An 18995-nucleotide genomic window follows, 5' to 3' on the forward strand; every position below is an offset into this window, starting at 1 on the left:
TTGTACAGAGCGCCAATTTATCTAACATGAAGTAGAAAGCTGGTTTCTCTATGGCCTGGCGCTTCCCATTCTCCATACATATTCTGTAGCCCTAGCCACCCTCCAGTCCCGGTTTGTTCCCCTCTCTCCCCCCCGCCATCTTGTCACAGCCCTCTCCCTCACGATCCTCCACCCTCGCCCGCCACACGTCTATGACCCCATTGCTGTGTGCGCCACGGCTTAGCTCCTCCCTTATAACATTTCGCTGGTCACGTGCGCCTGACGTCACAGCCGGACTCGCTTCCTCTTCCTGTAAACTCATAACCTAGCTCCTCCCACGTCACAGCCTGGTCACGTGACCGCGACGTCATCGGAGGTCCTTCAGCCCACTAGGAAATAGCATCTACCATATTGGAAGCGGGGGAGGAGATTGCCAGGAGGAGAAAGAGAGGAGAGTAGTGGCAGAGACCGGGCCGAGAGGTGAGGAGAGCGCGGCGGCCAGTGGCGGGGGACTGCGGGGCAGGGGCCGGGTGTGAGGTGGAAGGGCACAGGGCTGCTGTGTGGTCAGATCCTGGAGGAGGGAGGGGGCAGCCCCTGCTGTTTGTGTCTTCTGCCAGTGACAGTCCTGGGGGGCCGGTGTGATGACACAAGGGGCACGGATGGGTCCCCGGCTCTCCTCAGGGTCACAGCTCCGCAGGCCGTGTACTACCGTATGGTGGGTGTCCTGGTGTCTCCTAATATTAGTGCTCTGAGGGCTTCTATGGTGAGCAGTCAGCTACTTCCTGTGCACTACAGTCCTGTCAGCTGAGCCTCCTCTGTCAGAAAGGTCTCCAGGTCCACAAAACAGCATTGCTATGGTGTTATACATGGTGCAGGGCTAACCTCACAGCTTAGAGTACCAGGACCGCCAACAATAAGCGTGCCCTGTGGTGGAGCGCTGCACTCAACTATGTGACAGTCCCATAGAAGTGTATGGAGCGGTGGTGACACGGGGACTACAAGAACGTTCATACAGGAATGGCAGGGATTAGATATTCTTCCCATATTCATCCCCCCCTTCCTGTAAGGCCAGGACGTTTGTGTCCTGCATCAATGTATAATGTCTTCCTTAAAGGGGTATTCTAGATATTTCATGTTATAACCTGACAATTGTTGTGGTTCTGACAGCCGGGCCCCCCTCTGATCACAAGGATCATAATCCCATTCATCTGGATACAGCAGCAGTTCAGGCATTCGCTCCATCTTGTGTCCAAACCTCCGACTCCAAGAGGCCGTGGACAGATGGACACAACAAAGCTCCTGTTTCTCTAAAAATCTAATGACTGATTCCTATGGAAGTAAAAGTGTAATAAACTATACATCTAATTAATATTCTACTATACAATTATTACCATTATATAAATTAATCATGTGACTGCAGCCTGTGTCAGTAAGGCCTGGTTCAGATCTGCGTTAGGGGAGTCTGCTTGGGGACCCCAGAACAAAATACTGAACTCATTGACAAGCGATGAGCAATGAAAGCACACGGACCCCATAGACTATAATGGGGTCCGTGTGTTTTCTGCACAAGTCACGTGGAGGGGAAAGTAGTTCTTGAAGGACTTTTCTCTCCGCATGTTCCTTGTAGAAAATCCATGGACTCTATTATAGTCTACGGGTCCGTGTGCTTTCATTGCTCACTGCTTGTCAATGCATTCAGTATACCGTTCAGGGGGGTCTCAAAGCAGAATACCGAACGCAGATGTGACTAGGCCTAACTGTTCTCTGACTCCAACTCCACCCAAGACTCAACTCTGACTAACCCTGGTGTAAATGATGCCATATAGTGCACCAATTACTTTTACAGTGCTGGACTTGATTATCATAAAACTGAATGGCCATGGACCCTGAGACCACGAGAACGGAGAATGGAGTAACCGGTCCAGGAGTAGACGCACTTCCACTTCTATTCATTCTGGGTTACTTAGAAGTAGCGGGGGTTTACTCTTCTCCGGCCATCACATAGAGGTAAATGAGGTTGTCTTGCAGTGATGACCATCAGCCCTGTTTGTGGGTACCAGGGACAGGTCATCTCTTATATACAGGACATCCTGCATAGTACAAGACACTACTGGGCTGTGCTGTATGGCTGACCAATGACAAGGACCCGAGAGGCTAGTGAGACCAACAGAGGACAAAGTGCCATACTGATTGTTAGCAGGCAGTTAGTACCCCTCCTAAAAATACATACCTATTAGGATGTCAGACCCCCACAGATCAGATTCTGATTACCTATACTGTGTATAAGTTCACCCATATGAAACATATGTTAACCCCTTCTGGCACCGTGCGCTACAGAACACCATTTCCTTGGATTGTCTTGTATCTGCACAGACATGGCCATCAGGCTATAATAAAGTGACTGGCTAACAATCAGTATGGCACTTTGTCCCCTGTTGGTCTCACTTGCCTTTTGGGTCCTTGTCATCGGTCAGCCATAGAGCACAGCTCCGGAGTGTATTGTACTAGTCAGATAGTGATACATGGCAGCATGGCCGCCGCAGGATGTCCTGTATATAAAGTAGTGTGGTGGCCCGGACCGCGTTACAACAATCTCTCTGCGTCTGAATGGAGCCGGCGGGTACACACCAATGACCCCACTAGCTGTGCCACCCTGCTTCCTTCACATTGGCACCAATTCCAGGTTTGGGGTATGTCCACACGACGTTGCAGATTTCCTGATGTGGATTGGAGGACATAATATAGGCAGCAATTTTATAATGATGTCTTTATGAAATCTCACACACGGCTGCAGAAAAATTCAGCAAGTCTCATGTGGACAATCCCCAAGACTACAACGTTGTCTATTATTGTCACTGGAGGGCAATCTGAGTGTGAGTGATACATCTCTATGACTACTACTGGGACACCATGTGTGAATATAGCTGTATAGACGGCATGGCTTACAGGGTTAGGGGAAGGATCTGGAAAATGCACAGAAAAAATGGCAACGCTTTATACAGTGGTCCGGAATGACTGATGCTCTCTCCATTGAAGTGAATGGGATAGGTCAGGCCTTAAAGGGAGTGTTTAGGGGCCGGACTGAAGGACTGTCTGATGTTGCTGCTACACCCAGTGAACAGTTCCCGGCAGAGGCCGGCACTTCTATCGTCCTCTGATTCTTTACACCCATTTATATGTCTGCTATAATATGCACAGAGGTTTAGTGGTGGGTTGGGGGGACCAATTTTGAGACCTTAAAGTGGTTTTGCAGGACTGATGACCCATTGAGTCCCTTTTTAGGTTCCTTTTAATCAGTTTCCATTGTGTGACGCAACGTTAGTATCGGCCTGCGAAGCCGACTGCAACACGTAGCTAAACATAGTACAAGGAAGAGGCGAAGCCACATACTGCACATTCCTTAATTCTGTGCCTTAAAGGGATTGTCAGTCTTCTTTAACCATCGTTGGTGCTGGAAATGGGGCTAATAAAAAAAAAAAATAATAATATTGTGCTCCTCTCCCCGATCCACAGTTTCCAGCAATGACAGGTCAACCCACAAAGTGAACAGTGACCACATCCCATTGAGAAGAACAGGAGATGAACAATTGTGATCGCCCCTTATGTGAAGGCTCTATAGAATTGTAAAAGGAGCAAAAATTAAAGTGTAGAAATGGGATTAGAAATGCAAATCTGTCTGTAAGAGTCTAAACTTATAATACACGGAGTCTATGGAGTCTGTAACCTCAATATATGTTGTTTTTCTCATTGCAGATGAGCAGCAACAGTAATAAGAGAGCACCAACCACTGCAACACAAAGGTTAAAGCAGGACTATCTAAGGATCAAAAAAGACCCAGTGCCTTACATCTGCGCTGAACCCCTTCCTTCAAATATTTTGGAATGGTGAGTAGACTATCAGGATCACACTCGGCGCCCCTTCCATCCTCTAGTACTCCGTTATACTGAACTCACTAGTGTTACTGCAGGTATCTGAGGACTGGCACAGCTATCTGTTCTATTAAAATTGGACCAAGGATTGTTCCTTGCAGTTATTTTGGTCTTTGGCTGTCATCGTTGGATTATTCTGCCAAGACATTCACCGTAGGTCCTTCAAGTCAGGATCTTTCCTACTGCAGTGTCTCGGTCCAGTACATTGAATGCATTTGAGGAGTATTGGCCTCTCTCTCCATTTTTTGATATTTACATTGCTTTGCATTGTATGTCAGAAGGGAGACTTCGAGGGGCAACACGGTGGCTCAGTGGTTAGCACTGTAGCCTTGCAGTGCTGGAGTTCTGGGTTTGAATCCCACCAGGAACAACATATGCAAGGAGTTTGTATGTTCTCCCCGTGTTTGTGTGGATTTCCTCCCATTCTACAAAGACATACTGATAGGAAAAAAAAATGTACATTGTGATCCCTATATGGGGCTCTCAATCTACATTTAAAAAAGAAGGGAAACTTCGCATTTGCAGACCACCCTGCATTGTGTAGAGACTAATGAACCATATATGCTCTTCTAGGAATTCTGGGAAAAGAAATATCACTCTAGCACCACCTTTTAGGTAGCTCTCTATTGATCAATGTCTGGTATCCATCTGCAGACAGCTGTTTCAGGGTTATTTCCCTCTAAGGAGATATAGTACTCCTTCTAACCCATGTCTATCACCCAGCCAAGCCAATCATTGATCTATAGGGAACTACCTCCCAAAAGGTGGCGCTAGAGAAAGTTTATACTTTTCCCATTTGTGTATTCCTTTTTCTGCGGCCATTTTAACTGCCAAGGGTTGGACTAATCTAATGTAGCAGCTCTTATGAGAACTTGGTATTGGCATTGTGTAATACGGCTTGTCTCCTCTAGTGGACGCTAGTGTCGCTAGAGGTTTGTGGAATCCAGACCTATAGAGATCACTTGATTGATCCTGCCTCAAGTCTTCTCTGAGATCACCATGTACTACATACTGTACATTGTCTTATAGATCAGATACTTTATACTCACTGATGGATATTGATGCTGTAAAAGGTGAGAAGTCAAGTTATAGGATAATATGGTATGAACTTGCTGCTAGCCTCCAAGTCACCACGGTCAAGGGCTTTATAACAGTATTTGGTTGTCTTTCAAGCACCATTGGTGGTGACCACCTCACCAGCCTGGTGGCCTCCAAAGGGGATTCCTAATGTTGATGAGGTTGTACGGGATTAGAAAAAAAAAACATGGCTGGTATTGCAGCTTAAATCCATTGACGTGTATGTGGGTGAGGCTCCATACCACCTATAGGTGTGGCACAGATTTTTTTTGAAAAGCAATTATGCTAAAAGTGGTTATCCAGGATGTAACGATAATTGATACTGGTGGCCTGTCCACAGAATAGGTCACCAATATCAGATCGGTTGGGATTCGACACCCAGACCTTGCGCCGATAGCTGATATAGCAGCCAGAGCCCATAAACTAGGCGCACAGGTGGAAACAGCTCTACTGTCATCTGTGATGATATTCCGTCCAGGGGAGTCCGCATGAGGACCCCCCCCCCTCCCAAACGGAATACCGATCGCAACTGCAAGTGATGTGCCAGTGAAAACACACAGACCCCGTAGACTATAATGGGGTCCATGTGCTTGCCGCCAGATCTACGCAGGGATTATGCGATCAGGAAAGTAGTTCACAATCTCGCGGCAAGCACACGGACCCCATTATAGTCTATGGGGTCTGTGTGCTTTCACTGCACAGAGCTTGCAGTTGCGTTGGTATTCCGTTCGGGGGGCTCCAAACGGAATACCGAATGCAGATGTGAACAACGGGTAAGTGAATGGGGGCGGGAGTGTTATAACCTGACCGATCTGATACTGATGAGCTAACCACAGGGTTATCTTCAGGACCTGAACAACCCTTAAACTTCATTTCTTAAAGCAGCACTCCCAGGTAGGATTACCAATATGGCCTCCGTTATATATAGTGTCAATATTTTCTGAAACACTTTACAAATCTTTGTTATATCTTTCAATCTGCAAAATAGGGTGTTAGGAAAGCTGGGTGGTGCGGGCGCAGTATGAGTAACTGCATTAGATTATATACAGTCTGGCCTATAAAACTGGTGACAATGTGACCGCTGGGGACAACTTCTGTTTGCATCCCCCCCCCCTTGTGTGGCAGGTGAGATCTTTTTCCATCTCATACATGTCACACTTTAGATAATTTTTGGCTGCTCTTTTGGGTGACTGTTCAGCCTGCTGAGGTCACGTGTAGAGAAGTTAACACGTGGAGCAAACAATCCAAAAGGCCATGTGTGCGCAAGGCTTGTTTATGTGATCCGTGTGATCCGTGCAGCTGTCTGAGGTTCCAGTGTTCCAGTCAGTGGTCAGCGACTAGTGTAGCCGCTGCTTGTACACCTGTACTGAGTGTTTAGTATATAGATCTGGGTGATCCCTGCCGGCGGTCGATACGTCTGAGGCTTGGGCGGGTCTGACCCAAATAAAAGTCACGATTAGACCATTTTATCTCGATTGCAATAAATAATCAATTTTAGGACACCCCCTTTTTACATGACATGCTCCCTATATGTCATATGACATTGAATTGTGGTTTTGGTATTCACAGCACTTGCTCACTGTTATCAGACAATTATCAGGGGATTAATTGGCAGTGACGGGTTCTCATGCTGGCCCCCAGGTACTGAAGTGCAGGGCAATATTTAGTATTTTGAATGGATTGTGTTCAGAGGATACATTTCTGTGGTTATGAATACATGATCTATGGGTGTTTGACCTCCAGGACCGTCACAGATCAGCCGCTCTAATCCTCCTCATAGGCCAATGATGTCGCAAACTGCAGGATTTTTAACTATAATATGGCCTCAAACTACAGTGGAAAGTCGGCCTTTGTCTGATACTGTTACTTTTTCTAGTTTTCTGTATTTTATTGGAGCTTTTCAAGTCATTTTGTCTTACCAAGTGACTCCCAACAGAGAGAGCTTGGTTGTCATTTGCTGCACTCTCCTTGACGATTAAAAGGGGTTTTGTGGCCACTAAAGTAACACGATACCTGAACATTAATGGAGCAGTGGGAGTTTGGCAACCGGACCCCGCACAGATCAGCTGTTCAGACAGCCTCCAGACGGTACTGCATAGCATGGGGCGCAGGTACAGTCTACTCCTATCAAAGGTGCAGCTCCATCCACTGTATAGCACTGGTACCGCCATGTTGCTGCTCCACTCCTATTATTGGAATAGAAGCAGACCGCACATGCTCCCCATCCACTGCACTAACTTCTGCCGGAAAAGCTGATCTGTGCAGGGTCTGGGTGTTGGACACCAACAGATCAACTACTGATGACCTCTCCTGTGAAACTTTTAACAGGGGTTAAACATCCCCTTAAGTGCCATGAGGATGGTCCAATTTCTGGAAAGTGTTTGCTTCATAGCCCTTCCTTACGCCGCCTTCTTGGCAGTGCCATTCTGTCATTGATCACCGTCTTGCCCATTGAAATCTCCGGTGTGCTGTTTGCTTTTAGTGTGCGCTTGCATCCGACCATATAAAAATTGTTGTGACATCAGAAGGGCTGACGCTGTAAATGTTAGGCCGCAGGGGGAGTTGTGAAGTGCGGCTATGGCAAAGTCAGACACTCTCAGGGATTGGAAAGTGTAAAAGCAGAATTGATGCTATACAGCTGCTGGCCCACGGCTGACATTGCATCAATATTGCCCCGTCTTCTTTTTTTGTAAGAAATATCCTAAAATCCATCCTTTGGGATGCCCCCCCACTAGGTTATATGTATACCAACTCCTTGTGGTTTTTCTCAACACCTTTCCAGTTTTTTTGGTTTACTTTGGTGTGTGTAGGGGTTCCTGGTTTGTAAGTTTTCCATATAACTTTACCTTTGAGTAATCGATGTATCGTTTCATTTTTCCCTTTAGGCATTATGTGGTCCACGGACCGGAGATGACGCCGTATGAAGGTACGTCCGTTATATTAGCATTTTCTAATCCTTCTTCCCATTCCGCCATGTTTGCGCTGTGCCTCGGATTCTGTAACCTTCTTCATTTCTTACAGGCGGCTACTATCATGGAAAGCTAATATTCCCCAGAGAATTCCCCTTCAAACCTCCTAGTATTTATATGATTACTCCTAATGGACGCTTTAAATGTAACACACGGTAAGGGCGGCTCCTGGGTTCTGTCTAGGTGGGGTTAACACTTTTCATTGTAATGGTTTTTCTTCTATATCTCCCCTTGTAGACTCTGCCTTTCAATCACAGACTTCCATCCAGACACTTGGAATCCTGCATGGTCGGTATCCACAATCCTCACAGGGCTCCTCAGCTTCATGGTGGAGAAAGGACCCACACTTGGCAGCATCGAGACCTCAGACTTCACAGTAGGTGTCCCCCATTTTAAAGGGACTCTATCATTAGAATTCCGTTTTTATTAACAAAGTACACGTCAGAATAGCCTTAAGAAAGGCAAATCTTCTCTTACCTTTATTATTGTGATCTGCGCCACCGATCCTGAGAAATTTCTTCTTTCTTCCATATGTAAATAAGTTTTTGGACAGCACTGGGGATGTTGCCCTGCGCTCGAACTGCGCAGGGGCGTCCCCTGTGCGGTCTGAAAACTCTCCAGCGACTCCTCCATCTTCGCCTCTTCTCCCGCGTCACCATCGCATCTTCATCCAAAAGCGCCGACACTGCATGTCCGTCGGCGATTTTTCTGTGGCCTCTCCCGTTCATCACTGGAGAGTTCTCGGACAGCATAGGGGACGCCCCCACGCTGTCTGAAAACTCATTTACATATGGAAGAAAGAAATTTCTCAGAACCGGCGGTGCAGTCAGAATAATAAAAGTAAGAGAAGATTAGCCATTCTTAAGGCTATTCCGACGTGTCCTTAGAGTCCCTTTAACATTTATATGTACTAACCACCTAAACATCCAATATAACTCTGGGATACATATTTTTTTTAGGGGAGTTTAAGGAATTTTTAGGTTAAACAAATTGATTTTTATTTTAAATTTTTCATGTCACTATATCTATTTAAAAATGTACCACATCCTGCAATTTTTACTCTGGCCACTAAGCCTTAGGAACGACACACAATCACCAGTTCTGTAGGTAGGTTTATTTATAGCACAAACAAGAGAGCAATACAATAGAAGATAACACCCAACTATAGATGTCACTGCCAACTATAGATGTCACAGCTTATCTACTCTTCTTGCTCGCTCCGAAACCTTAGTATGTTTCCTCTGGTAAATTGTGGAATTTTCCTTCTTCCATTCACTTCAATGGGAGTTATCAGGCAGAATGCACCTGAGGTTCAAGCTAGAGGAGAACAAAAAAAAATTAGAGGTTGGTTTCAGGTGAAATTTGGAACCGATTGAGGAGGAATCTGTCTCAAATTCAGTGCCATATTTTTTTTGTGGGTATACCATTGATGGCTTATGACCTTTGTACCCGCACGGATCAGAAAATAACTACTTACCCCAGCGTATTTATATATATATATATATATATATATATATATATATATGTATATATGCATATTTGGGACTCTAAGCTACTGGTCTATAAGTGCCTGTTGGTGATTTAGTGTTCCAAAATTAGCTGACTTGTCCCTTTATAAAATGGTTGTGACTATTGAGAGAAATTGTCTTAGAAATTGTTTTTTTTTTGTTTTTTTTTTTCTTTACAGAAACGGCAACTTGCAGCACAAAGTTTAGCCTATAACTTAAAGGATAAAGTCTTCTGTGAGCTTTTTCCAGAGGTGGTAGAGGTAAGTAGTCCATTACCAATGTCTTACTGGAAAAAAAAAAAGTTTTATTCATAGTTTTCCCTCTCCATTACCATCATTTTTATATAGGGGGCAGTATTGTGCCACCAGTGCAGGATTAGAACCTTTGATAATGGTGGGTTTTGGGGGGTTTTTTTTGCTGATTTTTCCTGTAACTGGGTCTGAGACATTAGCCCTAGTTACAGAAGGAATAAAGCATCCTTAAATCAACCGGAGAGTTGAAATAAAGGTCTTCTACATGTGACCCCCGACCCTGAATTTCTTCCCAATTCTGCCACCAGCAGAATCAGGAAAAAAAAGACTCCTTGACCTCATTCCAAAGCTTCAAGGTTATTGGCCAAAAAATTATGACCTAAAAGCTTGGGGCAGCTTCACGATACTTACCTCTCCCTTCCTCAGCACCTCCCAATTTCTTGAGGAAGAGACTGCATTGGGAGCAATGAGGTAAGAAGCGTCAGGGGGCCACTAAATACCGTATTTTTCGGACTATAAGACGCACCGGACCATAAGACGTTTTAGGTTTTAGAGGGGGAAAAAAATTTTTTAAGGAAAAAAAATTGGTGAAATATTTAATAACCTAATAATATAATATTTCACCAATGTAAATAGAACCGGGGGCTTTCGGACACAGGGATACCAAATGTGTATGTGTTTCACAGTAATGTTTTTGTTTTATATGTATTCTAGGGATATGGGGGTGATTTGAACCTATCTATCTATCTATCTATCTATATCTATCTATCTCTATCTCTATCTATCTATCTAATCTCATCCATGGATGGAAAGAGACACCCTGCAAGAAGAGAAAAAGGGGCGGGCCAGACGGGTGAAGGAGGTGTGGTTTTCTAAGCAAGAAGAGAAAAAGGGGCGGGCCAGACGGGTGAAGGAGGTGTGGTTTTCTAAGCAAACTTGAAAACACGCCTCTTTCACCCGTCTGGCTCGTCCCTCCTTCACTGCCTCTCAGATCTTGCTCCTGCAATGAAGCCACACAGGCAGGGAAGTAGGGGCGGGCCAGACGGGTGAAGGAGGCGTGGTTTTCTAAGCAAACTTGAAAACACGCCTCTTTCACCCGTCTGGCTCGTCCCTCCTTCACTGCCTCTCAGATCTTGCTCCTGCAATGAAGCCACACAGGCAGGGAAGTAGGGGCGGGCCAGACGGGTGAAGGAGGCGTGGTTTTCTAAGCAAACTTGAAAACACGCCTCTTTCACCCGTCTGGCTCGTCCCTCCTTCACTGCCTCTCAGATCTTGCTCCTGCAATGAAGCCACACAGGCAGGGGAGTAGGGGCGGGCCAGACGGGTGAAGGAGGCGTGGTTTCAAGCTTGCCGAGAAAACCACGCCTCCTCCTCCCGTTTGGCCCGCCCCTCCTTCCCTGTCTGTGTCGGGTGTTTGCAGGAGCGAGATATGAGAGGCAGTGAAGGAGGGGCGGGCCGGGCGGGCCAGACGGGAGAAGGAGGCGTGGTTTTCTCGGCAAGCTTGAAACCACGCTTCCTTCACCTGTCTGGCCCGCCCCTACTTCCCTGCCTCTCATATCTCGCTCCTGCAAACACGCGACACAGACAGGGAAGGAGGGGTAGAGCAGGCAGGCACAGCACCGCTCTCCTTTTGATTCTCATAGACAGGACACAGACGCTACACACGCTGCATTCGGACTATAAGACGCACACACATTTTCCTCCCATATTGGGAGGAAAAAAAGTGCGTCTTATAGTCCGAAAAATACGGTAAATAAATTTGTATTGGAATGTGGCCCGTCGATTTCAGTTCTTGTCCTGTGTGCGCCCCATTTCCACAGCCCAGTTTGAGAAGTTGCCATAGTCCAAGCAGACTGTTTCTTCACTCTTTATGGTCTCTTAAATTACATTTTAATCTTTTATAGGAAATTAAGCAGAAGCAACGAGCGCAAGAAGAGTTAAACAACCGCCCCCAAACACTTCCTCTCCCCGATGTAGTGCCGGATACGGAAGCCCACATGGGTCAGAACGGTGCCGCACTTTTGAATGGTCATGTCCCCTTGGCAGCAGCAAATCACCCAGGTCTACAACAGCCAAATCGCAATCATGGACTCTTGGGGGGAGCTTTGGCCAATGTCTTTGTCATAGTGGGTTTTGCTGCCTTTGCCTACACAGTCAAGTATGTACTGAGAAGCATAGCTCAGGAATGACGGGCTTGCCGAGAAAGCCTACAAGAATCGGAGACCAAACTGAACTGCTTGGAGGAGATGGACTTGCTCGGCACCACGTTCGGGTTACTACTATTTGTGCTACAAGTTGTGCAAAGTGATATATCGTTGGCTCATGGGTTTAATATTATAATTTTTTAGAACATGAGATGAGTGGTTGTGTGTTTTCCATGGCACCCTACACCATTAGAGAACCTGTACTATGTTGACTACAGTCTATGGCAAGATGTTTCCTCTTCTACCATCCGATTTAGTGCATACAATATGGTGACCTATATCCTAAGATCTTACTAGGCCAAGAAGGAAGACTTCTCCTCTTGGGGACGTGACCTTGGCCACTGCTTGCCCTTTCCATTGTACAGGTTCTGAAGGATCGTCCTTTTTTTGGACTTGCTGAATTTGCAGCATCTAACGTTCGCATCTGTCTTTTTTTTTTTTTTTCTTTTTTTTTTTTTATAAAGTTACTGTATGTTTTAGGAATGACAGTGAGGTGTATTTTATGAAGAACGCTCAGATATCGATCACTTAATTTATATCCTTATAGAATGGATGAGGACCTTTTATTAGATCACATCGACCATCCTAGAACTACTGCTGCTTCTATCAACACTGGCCTTCCATGAGCGATCACATGGGCTTATTTGTCAGAACCCCTGACGAGACATATCCCAAAAATCATGGGCACGTTCACACTGCCATCTTTTAAGACCATTGATCTGATCTGTCATGGGATCAGAATAACAGTGAAAATCAGAGTGACTGATGCAGATAGGAAAAGGAAGCTTTATTCCATTTTATTTTTTATTGGAAGGGAAAGTCCTGTATACAGAACCTTGTCTGCCTTCTAAAACAAGATGGAAGAAAGCTTCAGTCCAGTGCATGGGGATAGATGGAGACTGAGTCTCCGCCATCTGTAGTGATCCTATGGTGGATCAGAACAATGGATTTTAATGACAGCAATGTGAACTTGGACTAATGCTAAACATGGATAGTAAGAGACACAATTCAGTTTTGGCTAGCTACTGTTTGGTGAAAGTGAAGTAAGTGGCAATCGAAAAGGTAAAGATACCGCTGACTTGTCTGGGTTAGTAAATACTTGCATTCCCTAGTTCTCAATCCTAAGGCCGGGTTCACACAGGGCAGGTTCGCGCAGAGGCTGCCTCAGGTTCCGGTCCAAAATACAGGTAGCTGCGACTGGATGGCGGTGCAGTGCATCGGCATCCAGTCACACACTCCGCTCCGGATTAGGCCCAATTGAATGGGCCTAGTCGGGAGGACGGAGTGTCTTCAGGCGGATGTTGCGAGGCGAATCCACCCGAAAGAATGAGCATGTCGCTTCTTTTTTCCAGGAGCCGGAACAAACGGCTCCCGTAACAAAGAACTGACCGGCTTCCATTGATTTCAGTGGGAGCCATCTTATTGGTCAGGATTTTGAGGCGGATACGGCCTCAAAATCCTGACCAAAATATCCCGGTGTGAACTCAGCCTTAAACATCTTTTCTTAGCGTGAGTTCTCACTGCCAGCATTAGTCCATCGCTCTCATCCGTCATAGAATCAGAGCAATGGACTTACCGTAAATGCGGATAGAATGACTGATACATATTGAGGACTTCTGTCTGCATTCAGTCTAATGTAAAAAAAAAAAAAAAACACAAAGCTTTCTTCCATCATGTTTTTTCTTTGCATTAGAATGAATGAGAACAGAGACAAACTGGGGGAGGCCTGTTGGACACGATCCTTTGATGGGCTAATGGTAGTGTGAACACACCCTTAGAACTCCAGGAGATGTATTTGAATTTCCCTTTTCCATTGGACTTGTCCCTACATCCTGGTGACTAGTGACACTGTCACTGAATAGACAACACCCAGCTGTGAAGTTAGTTGTATATTTCCAGAAGAAACAGCGGAGGGATGACACAACGCAGAGGTGTGTGCGGTATACAGGTGTTTCACATACAGGACATGTCAGGAGAGGAGCCGCATCCTGTTTATCCATTGATCTGTGGCCAGAGATGAGATACAAGTGATGTATATGGCACAAGATGTCTCCATGATGTGTGTAGGTGGTGTGACCTATTTTATAAAACATAGCACTTCAGCTGTACGAGGCAGTCACGAGCTTCAGGTAGTTGATTTCTAATCATGTCTTAATGGATTATAGACCTAAAATCTGAAAGCGATCACCACAATTTAATTGTGACGTATTTACATTTTTGTATATTCACTGTGCTAGCAAATGTACTGAGTTTTATAAACTTACTTTCTTCTGCACTCCAATCTCTCCTTGTGGTTATAGTTTCTTTTGCATCGTGCCAACACCACATTGTGGTCATTGTGCAAAGGAAGTGACAGAGGCGTGCATTACTGGAAGGTGGTCCCTTACAAGTCCTATAGAGACCGGAAGGAGGGGAGCGGGGTCTGGCTGTGCCCCAGGGATGTGGCAAAATAAAGAATAGTGGGCAGAAAAATCTACAGACGGTGTGTTGTAGGACAGCTTCTACTCTTTCCAAAGATGCCTCTCTCTAACCTCCCCCACTGCTCTCTGGCTGTACTGTGCATGCCCGATGACGTCAGTCTCAAAAACTGGAGAGCCGGAGTCTCCTCAGACAGTGACAATCTTAGAGATGTCGCTCAAGCACTGGGCGGTAGGAGCTGGGGGTAGTTTTCAGTTAACACAAAGCTCACATCAGCGGAGACTCCGTTGCAGTGTTGGGATGAAAAAAATCTGCACACACAACCTGTTCATGCACCGATTTGATGTGAAAAATACCGGACACCCCAATGGGGTCCATTGGGCTCCATATGTCTCTGCTGTTGTAGGGGTCCGCCTATCTGACCAGGTACAGCCCAGCGCAGGGGTGAATTTAGCCTTATTTATATAAGAAAACACTGATTTTGATGAAAATGGAGCTGCAATGTACAATAGAGGCATCTTTGGAAAGTCTAGAAGCCGCCCTATAAGGTACGGTCAGTTTTATTCAGATTCTCCAATATTAATTGCGTAATAAATGATACATTTACATCCCTCGGAATCATTCACTGGCTTTTTAATAAATTCGAGATTCTTGGCCATCTATAAAGGAGTCTGGGTCGAGCTGTGGATCCCTGGATTAGTTGGAATTGGTGGATTGGTTTATCCACTCCGTAGTCCTGACTTGCACACCTTTCCTTCTCATGTTGGTAGTGTGGTCCATGGACAACTCTGGTGTGGATTCGGTGGATTTCCTGGCCCGCACCCAGACCGGAGGAGACCAGGCCACCAGTCTAAGCTGTGGCATTACAATGCAGAATCACAGTGGGTTTTATTTGCTTGAATACAACTTCATTCCTCTTTCTAAACATTGTCCCAAACCCTAACAATGACATTTATCCAGATTGTGTTAACCCTTTAGAAAAGTTAAAAAGAAATAAAGTGTCCCCGTTTGTTATTAAAATGCAAATTCAATGTCAGAACTGAAACATTGTCGTGCTGAATCTCCCATTTCAGGGCCATTTCTTCTTCATCATTGGGCAACATGATCTCCGTATAGTCAAACTGATCCCTGCTCCCTTCTATGCCATAGACAGGCCCAACACCAGGGTATAAGTCCCAATATCATGACTTTTGCACCATTATGCTGGTCTTCACAGTGTGCTGGGGGTTGTCTGATCTACTCTCTGTGGCCACTGGATCCAACTACTATTTTGGTTTCCCAGTCCACAAAATGTTGTGCTAATTCTCTTTGAGCCAGTCATTGTGTTTTTGGCTAAATTTAACATTCAGGACATTTCTAATTTTTTGCAGGGACTCTTGCTGGTTATTTGGCTTCACTTATAGCAGTAGTCAATGGTCAGGACTTCTTTCTGGAGATGATCATTGGCCAAGCCTTTGCCATTTTGGCTATTCAATCCAAATGAACAGTAGTTTTCCCACTTCCTTCAAGTTTTGGCTGACATTTGAGATTTTAGGTCAGCCGCCTATAATTTGCTGCACTTCTGATTTTCATTATTACAATGCCTGGAACAAGCCATTTATCTCCCAACATGTGTGACATTCGCATCTCCTTACATAAGGATGGATAGAATAGTGTTTCCCAGTTCTGGAGCGCCCATACACTACTAATGTCCTGACGGTCTACTCTTTACAAGGACGTGCACGTGTCCCTGCCTACCTGATTGCTGACGTGGTTTCCCTCTGACCCAGTGGTCATGTGATCTGCTGGGGATCAGAGACTGTTAGAGATGCCTAGCAATAAATGGGCAGGAGACCGTAGTCCTCCTATAACGGGGGCTAAGTGTATTGGAAAATCAACCAAAAAAAAATACTGTTCAAACTCCCCCCCCCCCCCGCAGATCTATTATGACCCCCCTTTCGAGATACAATGTAAAAATAAATATACCAAACAGAAATGTAAAAAATAAAAATGAAAGTAAAATAGTTAAAATAAAATAAAAAAAATAAAAAAAATGCGCCCACCTCACAGGTTGTAGCCCCACCCCTGACGACACAATACCAAATAATGATAATTATAATACCAAATTACCATAACGTAGAGGGAAAACTATTGTGAAGAGTTTTTTTTAGTAGCAATTTGTGTAATTTAAAAAAAAAAAGTGGAAAACGGACGCACTGTCCTTCCTTTTTTTGTTTACATTTTTCTGGATGTTAAAAGGAAAAAAATATCCTGAGTGTTGCTGAAAAACAGACAAAAACTAGTGAATAAGTAAAAAAATTAATATTGTAAAAAGTAGTCAGTCACATTGCTCAGCTCCCTTAGAACAAAAGGGTGTATGCCATCTGAATCTCTTTAAGGTGACACTGCACTTCTGCCTGGTTTACTGTCCAAAATTTAGCATTCACCTTATTTTATTCTATTCACTAGCTGGTACCCGTGACTTCGTCTGCGGTGATTGTAGAAGTGTGTATATACAGGCGCGGGTAAGGTTTTCGTAGTGTGTATAAGGTATGGGATATGAAATGGAACTTTGTATCTTGTATTTGCTGTAATTCAGAGAATACGTGAGACTTTTGTGTTGCAGTTACTTTGTATTTGAGCTGCTATATATACGGTGTTGTGAGAAACTTTACATAGTGACTTTGGGACAGAAGTATTTGAAGTTAACCCTTTCCCACCGATGGCATTTTTTGATTTTCGTTTTTGACTCCCCTCCTTCTAAACCCCATAACTTTTTTATTTCTCCGCTCCCAGAGTCATATGAGGTCTTAATTTTTCCTGGGACAAATTTTTCTTCATGATGCCACCATTATTTATTCTATATAATGTACTGGGAAGCAGGGAAAAAATTCTGAATGGGGTGGATTTCAAGAAAAAATGCATTTCTGCGACTTTCTTACGGGCTTTGGTTTTACGGCGTTCACTGTGCAACCAAAATGACATGTCCCCTGTATTCTGTGTTTCGGTACGGTTCCAGGGATACCAGATTTATATGGTTTTATTTACATTTTGACCCCTTAAAAAAAATCCAAAACTGTGTTAAAAAATTATTTTTTGAAAAGTCGCCATATTCCGACAGCCGTAACTTTTTTATACGTGCGTGTACGGGGATGCATAGGGCGTCTTTTTTTGCGGGACCGGGTGTACTTTGTAGTTCTACCATTTTCGGGATATGTTATTGCTTTGATCACTTTTTATTCACATTTTTATCAGAATCAAAACAGTGAGAAATGGCGGTTTGGTTTTGACCATTTTTCCCGCTACGGCGTTTACCGAACAGGAAAAATATTTGTATAGCTTTGTAGAGCGGGCGATTTTGGACGCGGGGATACCTAACATGTATGTGTTTCATAGTTTTTTGCATTTATTAGACCTCCTAGGGGTATTGACATGGGTGGGCAGTGTTGCGGATTGTCAGAGCGGTGGGGGTCGGCAAACATGGCTGCTCCGGAGCGTTAAAGAGAGCCTCCTGGAGTATCGTTAAGGTGAGGGGCAAAGTGGTAAAGTATATGTATATGAGATTGTGTGGGGTTAGGGGCGAGGCTGTAGAGGGCAATATGAATTTTGTGGCTTGCTATGGTCCAAAGTGTGTGAGATTGCAGAGATGGTGGTGTGAGTTTGGGTTTTGTGGGGGTCCTGGCACAAACGTATGTGCGCTATTGTGACGAAAAGTAGCCTATTGTTTAATTGAGTGTAATGACTGTTTGTGGAAAATTTCAGCCAAATCGGTAGAGTGGTTTTTCCGTGATTGAGGAACAAACATCCGAACATGCAAACATCCAAACACACAAACCCACAAACTCACAAACTTTCACATTTATAATATTAGTAGGATTATACTTTCCAAAGAAAAATGTTTAAACAAAATGTAATTTAGTCCTCACATTGACAAATCATCTTTTCTTACTTTACACTCAGGTTCAGAGTGATAAGCACAGTCCGTGTGTGGACCATTCCCCAGCGCGACCCCGTCCTTACTATCCCATGCTTCCATAACATATGAAATGTGATCCTTGGCTTGAATATAGCTGTGTGAAGGGGCCCTCAATATTTTCTGGAAACTTGGCTGTTTCATGTCGTCTACCAAACCTAGGCATAACTACCGGGGTAGCAGCAGAGGCAGCTGTAACAGGGCCCGGGACATTAGGGGCCCGGCGACAGCCACTACCGCTGTGGTTTTTTTTAATTTTAATAGGCTGTTACCGGCTGGAGCTACTCATGTGAAGTCTGGGATGTGGGCAGAGAGTCTTTGGTAGTAGCCGGTCCTCACGGCTGAGTATTTGGTGCAGTGTAGCAGAAAGTGGGTCTTGTCTTTTAGGGCCCTTTGGTCACAGTGCTGGCACAGTCTGTTCTCCCATGGCTTGTACGGTCTTTTCAGACCCCCGAGTATAATGATCAGAGGCCCGGGAGAGGTAAGAGAACATAACAAACAGTGTTACTTACCTCTCCAGCTCCGCGAAGGCTTCGGGGCCTACTTGTGTAACGTCTCAGATGTCACATGACTGAGGCCTACGTCCTTATGCGTCGCGATGCAGGCCCCCCTGGTCACATGACGTCCCTGACGTCATTGAAGATAGCCGACAGCGGGGAGCGCAGGGGTAGGTAAGTAACAGTGTTTATGTTTGTATCCCCCTCTCAG

General features: G+C 44.9%; 2 protein-coding genes across 2 annotated transcripts in view; both read left to right on the forward strand.

Moving 5' to 3' along the window:
* Positions 1-18995, forward strand: part of INTS11 (integrator complex subunit 11) — a 527013-nt gene that overhangs the window by 387909 nt on the left and 120109 nt on the right. The gene's annotated exons all lie outside the window — the stretch shown is intronic.
* Positions 335-12068, forward strand: UBE2J2 (ubiquitin conjugating enzyme E2 J2). Its single transcript, XM_075279593.1, has 7 exons — positions 335-459; positions 3733-3863; positions 7871-7911; positions 8007-8109; positions 8192-8330; positions 9642-9722; positions 11618-12068. Exons 2-7 carry the CDS (start codon positions 3733-3735, stop codon positions 11900-11902), a joined length of 780 nt encoding a protein of 259 aa, XP_075135694.1. The 5' UTR covers positions 335-459; the 3' UTR covers positions 11903-12068.

The sequence above is a fragment of the Leptodactylus fuscus genome, chromosome 6, assembly GCF_031893055.1.
Source record: "Leptodactylus fuscus isolate aLepFus1 chromosome 6, aLepFus1.hap2, whole genome shotgun sequence".
In the NCBI taxonomy this organism is placed as follows: Eukaryota; Metazoa; Chordata; class Amphibia; order Anura; family Leptodactylidae; genus Leptodactylus; species Leptodactylus fuscus.

What these genes read in the sequence shown, in the direction of transcription:
- UBE2J2 (XM_075279593.1), top strand. Translation starts at nt 3,733, where the DNA reads ATGAGCAGCAACAGTAATAAGAGAGCACCAACCACTGCAACACAAAGG. An exon ending in CCTTCAAATATTTTGGAATG is followed by an intron (nt 3,864 to 7,870) that starts GTGAGTAGACTA and finishes TTTTCCCTTTAG; the next exon opens with GCATTATGTGGTCCACGGAC. An exon ending in TTTTTCCAGAGGTGGTAGAG is followed by an intron (nt 9,723 to 11,617) that starts GTAAGTAGTCCA and finishes AATCTTTTATAG; the next exon opens with GAAATTAAGCAGAAGCAACG.